Genomic DNA, 8,614 nt, shown 5'->3' with positions numbered 1-8,614 from the left:
TTTTTTTTTTTTGGGGGGGGGGGGATCATTTTTCAGTCAGAGTAATAAAAATTTTGAAGTCTGGGAAAATAACTCCTTTTTGACTAGTCGAGTGATAAAAGAGTGTAATTGTTTTGAGAATTTGAAAGAGAAGGGATGAAGGCTAAGGAATTATTACTTGAAAAAGAGATCAGGGACCAAGTGGTGTTTGGAGAGGAGAGTAAATATTGAGGTTTTGTAAGGTATAAAAGAAAGAGAAAAAGAGGTTCTAGATCTACCCAAGTGTTACTTGGCCCTTCATTCTTTTATGAAAATAGTGCTCAGGTCATGATATGGTAATCATAAAACTATACACCATGCTAGGATGGATTTAACGCTAAGTCTACCACAAATTCATCCATCCAGGCAGGATAAGAATGTGTCTAATGCATTTAAAGAGCCAGGATGGATTTATCACTAGATTCACTACCTCTTCGCCAAATTCATGTAGCCGGGGAGGGGGAGGGGGGGTTAGTATGTTTCTAATGCGATGTACAATATGGATACAATCTTTCTATGCAGGTTCAGATCTGATCTTTTCCTCATAACATCATTGAAATCGTCCTATATTGCAAGTGGCTTATGAGGTTCATGTAATTTCTACCAGCCTGTCCCAGCTTCACCATCTTTTTCCTCTACCAGACTTGAATTGCATTGACAAAAGGTTGAAACATAAGAAGGTTAACATCATTTTGCATGTGAAGAAAATATCTGAGGGAATCACGCTGCAAAGACCAGAATTTTTCTACTGATAGCGAGTTTCCATAGGGCCAGTTTAACTTGAAGGCATAATTTGTGCAACAATGGTGCGTCAGTTTTTTTAAACAACCAACAATTTATCAACTAGTAAAAATAAAAAGGTACATATTGAGGATAACCTTCCTGTTATCTGCTCTGTTGAGGAAGAAGGGAAGGTTGTTTTTTTTGCCATAAACCTCTTTATTAGTGCATAATCAATAATTAGCGATTCAAAAATATTATTGATGATCAGCTTGCTTCAAGGAATGATTATGGATAAGCAAGGATCCAAAGGTTAAGTCTGTCTTTTTTATTTAGCCTTTATTATAACTGAGATTTTCCTTTAGGAAATTTGATAAGAATGACATAATTGGAGTTAGGGGATTGAAAAAAGAGATATAGGTGGAATGCAACCTTTCTTTCCTATCATTTAAAAATGGGTTAATTCTTTATATGTCTAATGTATAATAAGATTACCTTCCCTTTGCGATAAAATTTTCTTTAGGGTTTAGACTTTAGAATAAGATTTGGATCATAAATCCTTTTGTTCTGCTTGATATAATTGCTTTACATTGTTTCAACTGCGATGCGGAAAGGAGTCTGATTGATATATAAAATAAAATGTATTGCAATGAAACTTGATTTATTAGGTTGTATTTGGTTGATCATTAGTCTAAATTTCAATTAGATGCAATGATACATATTCCTTTTCTGTATAATCTATCGAACCGTTTGATTAGGCTAATTTGGGAAGATATTACAGTCTGTGGTTTGGTTTTCAGTCTGATTTTAGTATTTCTTCAACTCCTAGTGCAAGAAAAAAAAATCTAGTTTCTGAAAACATCAATTTGTACATTTACAGTTTTATGTGCAAATTTTCTATTCTCATATCAAGTTGATTTATTTTCAAGAGAATTGATAATTGTGATAAATTTTATTCTTTTAAGATGACAGTATTTGGCCTTAAACTGCCTATTGGTTGGGCAAACAATTGCTTTCCTCAGATGACAATTATTTTTTCTCATCAAGAATTGTGTGCAATGAGATCTTTTAACATTTTATTTTATTTTGTTTTTTTGCTTATTAAATGTCTTAACTTGTGGTACTGAATCTAATGAGTGTAGCTACAAATACTGATGTGTTTTATCACTGCTTGAAGATCTATAAGGTTTCAGATGAACTTCTTTTGTTTAAATTTCATCCTGTATATATCCTTTATTTGTTATCCTTTATTTGTGAAGACTACTATAATCTTAATATGCTGGAAGATAAGCTGTTCTTTTTTTTTTTTAAATATTTTGCAACTTATTCTGTATATTCTTTTTCTTTGCAGTCACTTGTCACTGTCTTAGGATCTTCTGTAGGGAATAAAGTGTGCAACTCACTCATATTGTTCCAAGACTTGCTTGTGTCTACAACACTCTCTCCTGTACGGTAGTATTTCCTATTCTGTCCTTTTATTGTTACTAAGCTTCTATTCATCTTTAATTAGTTTCTGAGGGATCTTAACTCGATAATATATGTTGGGTATTTCATATTTAAATACAAGATTAACCCTTGTACTTTGGACGGTAGGATGATACTACAACCATATTTACATACGCTATCTTGAGGTTGACTCCGCATGCATTATCCTCTAATGCAAGTTCTTGGTCCTATCTGCGAAGGGGAAAATCTGCATCTAATGTGCTTGCCGCCTCGAGTACACCCACCTATAGACCTGAGGAGTCTCATTATGGATCTCGTGATACTTCCCCCGGAAGAGAACAGCATAGACATCATATACAAAGGCCTCTACAACGTGACAAATGGTTTAAAGGGAAGGATGGTTTTGTTGACTGTGATGTTTGGGGCGAAGGTGGTACTTTGTTATCGCTGAATCCAACGGTATGGCTTCAGAAAACTGAGGAGCGCATGTGTCTTTGTGTTTATCAGCATAAGAACTTGACGATAATACTCCTTATTCCTCTTTCATCATTGGCAAATGAGGAGGGCATGGCTTTGGTGAAGAAGCATCTTCAAGAACATGTGAGCAACTTTTCTCCAACTGATGCTTATTCCTTTTCCTTTATGTGCTACATACATCCTTGCATTTATGCACTATGGCACTTCTTCATTGTCTATTGATCTTGTGGTGAACTTGTAGTGGTCATAGGGATATTGTCATAGTGATACTTCAATAGAGATTTTTTTACTATTTATGTCAGAAAGTTAATTATCAATTAACTGCGCCTCCTTATCCCCAACGCACAGGAATGTTCGCTTGGTCAGCTAATGCTAATGCCTTTCACTTTCAGACAGTTCCTTGCACATCATTATAAGGGGAAAAAAAAGAGAAAGGAACTTCTGAGTGGGAGAATACTTTGAGGAATTTAGCGTTCTTTAATCTTATCTAATGACTGATTAATCTGAGGAAAGCAGATCCCTGCACAAGTAACACATGTTAGAGGGGCGAAAGAGATTTCCTTCGATGTGCCCTCCGACATTCAAGTCAATGATTGATAAACTGTTAGAATGCAGAATATAGTCAAGGGGTTTGATCCAACATACCTTAGTGTAGTGGGGTTAAGCATTATTTATAGAGAATTCTTGGGGGCACATTGTTAGTTCGACCTGGCCGGTAGAGTCGACGATTAGACTCCACTTTACACGCGTCGGTAGCCGGTTGTGTGAGTGTAAAGGGACGTCAACCTTGCATTTAATGCTACAATGATAGAATGGCGGGTGACCTCCGAGGAGTCATTATGACTTCCGCTTGAGGGGTCATTATGACTTTGTCCATGCATTTAATGCGATGGCGACTGTGCGGTGAAGTATGGGTGCCGTCTGGCCATGCATTAAATGTGAATGGCATTGATGAGACTGGAAGGGCATTTCGTCTTCTGAGACATTCTCTAGTGGAGTCCGATTAGTAGACGTCTTTCTTCTCGGACTCGGATATCTCTAATAGATCCCGACTTGAAAAGGTCTTTCATCTTGGACTCAGACCGTTAGAGCGATCAGCGGTGCTCACACTTGGGTCAGACTTTCAGATTATATGACTCGGCCCGTTAATATACCACGTGGCCAACTCTTAAGGGCTCATTAAACTTGGTGACTTTTTGGATATAACATTTACAATGCTTTAGTATTTGTTTGTTCTTTCTTATTTGGTATGCGCAAATGTCTAATCATATTGTCTCTGTCTGTTGATTTGATTTGTATTGGATTCAAATTAATTCCCATTAGTTTAGATTTGACAATTGCTGCAAAAATCTCCACATCCAGCTCTTCATGGTAAACCTTTTCCCTTAGAAGAATGAAAAAGCAGCACAGTTTTTTATTTGCTAACATTTAATACTACCTCATGTGGGTGGTTGATTCCACTTGAACAGGCATCTCAGAAGATTATAAATATCGAGGAGAAACTATCCAGGGGATGGGGTGGTGAAAATGCATATCATGTTAGCGGTTATCGTTACTTACTAATTGATGGTGATAGGAATATATCGAGGGCTTCACCCCCAGGAAAAGTGACAACTCTAGCAAAGGTTTGTTCTGGTTCTTTAGCATGTATAATTGTGCTTTTAGCAACTTCTTGGCTAGTTAGTCTTTCTCATTACGTAAGCTTATGATCTCCCAAAATACACTGTTGAAGTTTGGCATCTTAATAATTATTTTAACATTTTCATTAGTTACTTGCTCATTTCTTTCATCTTGCAAATTCAAGTGCAATTATTTGTTTTTGTCTTTCATTAACAATTAGTGCAGTTGTTTAGGGTTTTATAGAAGTCCAGAAATAATAAAGAAAAATAAATAAATAAAAACAAATAATAAAGAATTGTTCTTTATCTCATGTTGTAATTATGTCCTATAAGAAAAGGATTTCCATTGATGCTCCTAATCAAGTTTATCATCTCTGCAAACACATCCATGATTTTTGGTTCTTATGTACAAATTCATCTCTGCAAACACATCTATTTAATATAACGAGTTCTTGTGTCCTATGCTTCCTGACACTTAACAAACTTGATACCTTTCTTATGTATCATGTAAGACACATCAAATGTAATAATCTTTCAAGTGCATTTTCATGTAATGGAGAAGGGTACCTGTTGTTGCTAACTTGGGATTATTTTTAGTACCTTTAAGGAAAGATTTCTTGTATCATAAACTTCTTCAGGAAGCATGTTTAATTCACATTTCACATTGCTACATATAAAATCATTTAATATCATTCAACGAACGTGGGAATTGAATTAAAAAAGCAAATCATTATCGAATGGAATGTATATCCCATCTATAAATGATCATTTTTAGTACTTGATACCTTTCTTACGCATCATGTAAGACATGTGGTCTGCTCTGGGTCCATTTCTATTGCCTATGAAGGATGCGGGTTTGGTTCTATGTAGCTGTGTATTGGGACCTAACCGCTCTATGTTTTGACCCAATGCTCAACGCATAAGCTATGTGCCATTTCTTAAGTTCCATCAATTTCATAGCTCACCAAAATGTCTTGGTCTTAATCTTCTTAATCCTAGCATTGCAATAACTTGTTTACTTGTCACTGGAATACCAGATGTTGACAGAGTTCTGACAGGTTTTTATTCTTGTAGGAGTCCTTGCTTGCCCTCAATAGATTAAGAGAAGAGGTAGATTTAGAGAAGGCCAGAACAAAGAGGGATAACCCAGAACATGAAAAGGATCTGGAAGTGTGTATAAGAGCCAAAAACAATGCTTGGGTTATTGCTAGGACTACACGAGGCAGGGAGCTTTACATGGTTCTAGAAAAAGCAAGCGAAACACTTCTCTATGCATCCAATGCTCTCGAGAAGTTTAGCAACAGGTAGCATTCTCTTCCGTTGCACCTTAAACTTGTTTTCTTTAAGACCCTGGAGCACAATTTCTAGACCATTAAAAAAAATGTATAAGCAAACATTTACACAGCACATATTTGACATATCTTGGATACTCATTTTACTTGTAGTATACATTTTTTAACTTCATCATTCAGTTTTATAGTATGTTTTAGGGTTAAATGCAAATAAACCCCTTGTTGTATTAGCCAATTGCAAATAGACCCCTTAGTCCTATTTGTGGTGAATAGACCCTCTTAGTGAACTTTTTCAACTCTTTTAAAAAGTAAAAAAAAATAGCTATTGAGGGTCTATCCTCACCAATAGAGCTATTACGGTCTACCCGCCTCTAACCTTTTAAACATTTTTAAGGGTAAAAAAAGATTCATTCAGGGGGTCTACTCGCAAAATTAGAACTACAAGGTGTCTATTCACAATTGGGTGGTATGACAAGGGGTCTATTCACAATGGTCCCTATGTTTTATTGGCAGATGCTCATTTGGCACTTCTCCGGAATTGCTCTAATGTTTGAATTTCATAGATTGAGGAATGTGTTGTTTTCTTTTATTAGGGCACATATTTGGCATGATTTACACTGGATACTATTTATTTTCACATGTATTAAACATTTCAACTCATGATCATTTTTTAACAATTTTAAGGGATAAAAAAAGATTCATTTAGGGGGTCTGCTCGCAAAATAGAATTACAAGGTGTCTATTCACAATTGGGTGGTACGACAGGGGGTCTATTGACAATGGTCCCTATGTTTTATTTGCAGATGTTCATTTGGCACTTCTCCGGAATTGCTCTAATGTTAGAATTTCGTAGATTGAGGAATGTGTTGTTTTCTTTTATTAGGGCACATATTTGATATGATTTACACTGGATACTATTTATTTTCACATGTATTAAACATTTCAACTCATTATCATTTTTTGAGTATCTTTTACTTACAAACACCCATTTGACACTTGTCCGAAATTTCTCAAATTTCTCTAATGTGAGCATTTCACAAGTTAAGAAATGATTTCTTTTATTAGGAAACATGTTTGATGAGACCTGTCTTGGATAATATTTTTACATATATCAAACATTTCTTAAAGCTTTTTTATCAGTTTACAATATCTTTTAATTAATAACACTCATTTGGCATTTCTGAATTTCAAATATCCCATTATTCCAATTTATCCCATTTTGTCCCACTCAATTGTCCCCATAGTTTAAAATTGCTCGATTGGGACAATTGTTCCACTTGTCCCCAAATTGCACCAACGAATAACCCCTACCCCTATTGTTAGCATTTCATAGATTGAGAAATGTTTTGTCCTCTTCTGTTTTAATGTTAAAAACTATCAACTTTTCTGAAAATATAGAACCTTAATCCACTATTTAAGAATAAAGGCGAGCTAAGGCCCTGAGAAGAGTGAGATGAATGAGAGACCAATTTATAATGTCACTTAGTTGAATGAAATGTTAATATCTATGCATGCAGCATGACTATATTTAATTGTATTATTAACGGTTGATTCATTATTTTAGTTCTATGTCAAATTCGAGTGTTTTGACTTATGTGGATGTGTCAGTGCCATTTCTTGGCATGTCTTTTAGCCATGTTTCACAACGATAGCGACAAAGCCCTTACTGTCTTTGGTGTTAGCTACATGAATCCCTCTTTTCCATTCAGCTCCGTTTCATCTCTATTAACTCAACAATTATCATATCCAGGTTAGTCTGTATTCTTTGAAGCTTTCTCGTATCTCGGAATTAGTGTTGTTTCATGTCCATATTTCATATCTTTGTTGAGGATATACAAAAATGTCTTCAACTTTTGCAGCCTAATGGCATTACCTTACAGCCTAATGGCATTACTGATACGGGTGTATCTTCTCTTCGGGAGCTTAGCGATCCTCATGGGAGCTTGAGGATAGATGATTCTCATGGTATCTTGAGAATAGAGTAGAGGAGTCGTGGACGAGACCATTGGAAGCAACGAAGTCGAAAGGATTCATCAAAACTGCAGAAATTACAGTTGGACTCTGTCCGGTCGACCGGCGTGGTCACGGCGGTCGACCGCATCGTGCACGGACCCCAACTGTGTCTCGGGACTGAGATCGGTCGACCGATGGTGGCACTGCGGTCGACCGGAGAACCCTGTAATCGATTTTCCAGATTTCGTCGTTCTGACCGGTCGACCGACTTGGGCACTGCGGTCGACCGCGTCGCGGATCCGGGCCTGGGTCTGTTTCCTGCTCCAGTTGGGATTTCTGTTTAGTATAAATAGAAACACGACTTTTCTAGGGTATAGAACTCAGTTTGTAATCAGAAAAGAGATCAGGGAGGTTGTTCTTTGATCTAGAGAGATTGTGAGAGAGAGATTTGTAAAATCCAATTGATTCTCATAATCTAGAGAAGGTATTTTCCTTCGCCCTAATTCAACTCTTGTGTTCTTCTGTCGTTCTTCTTCTTTACCCCCCCCCCCCCCCCCCAAAAAAAAAAAAAAAAAAAGTTCCAAACCATGTGCTCATTTCTTTGTAGTGTTCAATTCCTCAATATTATTGTAATCCCCAAACAAACTCATTGGTTATCTTCTCCTTCATATCATCCATTATTACTAGTTTAATATCACGAACAATGATGCCGTCTCCGGCTCCGGTTAGCCCTGCATGGCAGTGCCTCACCCCCAATCTGCCCTGCCTTCCACGCCCTCCACGCCCTTCACCTCTCTTCAACCAGGGTGAGGAAACGAGAAGAAAGGAGGAAAAAGGATTTTAGGGTAAATATTATAAAAAAGGACATGAAGAGTTTTCAATTATGATATTCTAGTCATTTTATCGCACATAATTTTCATGTGTGAAATTAGACTTAATGAAGTTATGCTAGGAGGCTACCAGACAAAACATTTTGGTTTTTTCCCCTTCTTTTGGATTTTTTTTTTGTTTTTTTTTCCTGTCTTTTTTGTTGTTGTTATTATTATTATTATTATTATTATTATTATTATTTTCTTTTTTTTTTTTTGG

General features: G+C 36.3%; 1 protein-coding gene across 2 annotated transcripts in view; it reads left to right on the top strand.

The window, feature by feature from the left end:
• The window catches only part of LOC109848284 (vacuolar fusion protein CCZ1 homolog), a 23,565-nt gene that overhangs the window by 13,452 nt on the left and 1,499 nt on the right, over positions 1-8,614 (top strand). For both annotated transcript variants that reach the window (XM_020418832.1, XM_020418090.1), the window contains exons 5-8: positions 2,090-2,185; positions 2,332-2,784; positions 4,131-4,286; positions 5,355-5,584. In XM_020418832.1, coding sequence (XP_020274421.1) covers positions 2,090-2,185; positions 2,332-2,784; positions 4,131-4,286; positions 5,355-5,584 — 935 coding nt within the window. The remainder of the gene's footprint in view (positions 1-2,089; positions 2,186-2,331; positions 2,785-4,130; positions 4,287-5,354; positions 5,585-8,614) is intronic.

This window comes from Asparagus officinalis, chromosome 1, assembly GCF_001876935.1.
Source record: "Asparagus officinalis chromosome 1, Aspof.V1, whole genome shotgun sequence".
Classification (NCBI taxonomy): domain Eukaryota; kingdom Viridiplantae; phylum Streptophyta; class Magnoliopsida; order Asparagales; family Asparagaceae; genus Asparagus; species Asparagus officinalis.
The sequence above is the reverse complement of the archived record's forward strand: the minus strand, read 5'-3'. Positions and strand labels throughout refer to the sequence as shown.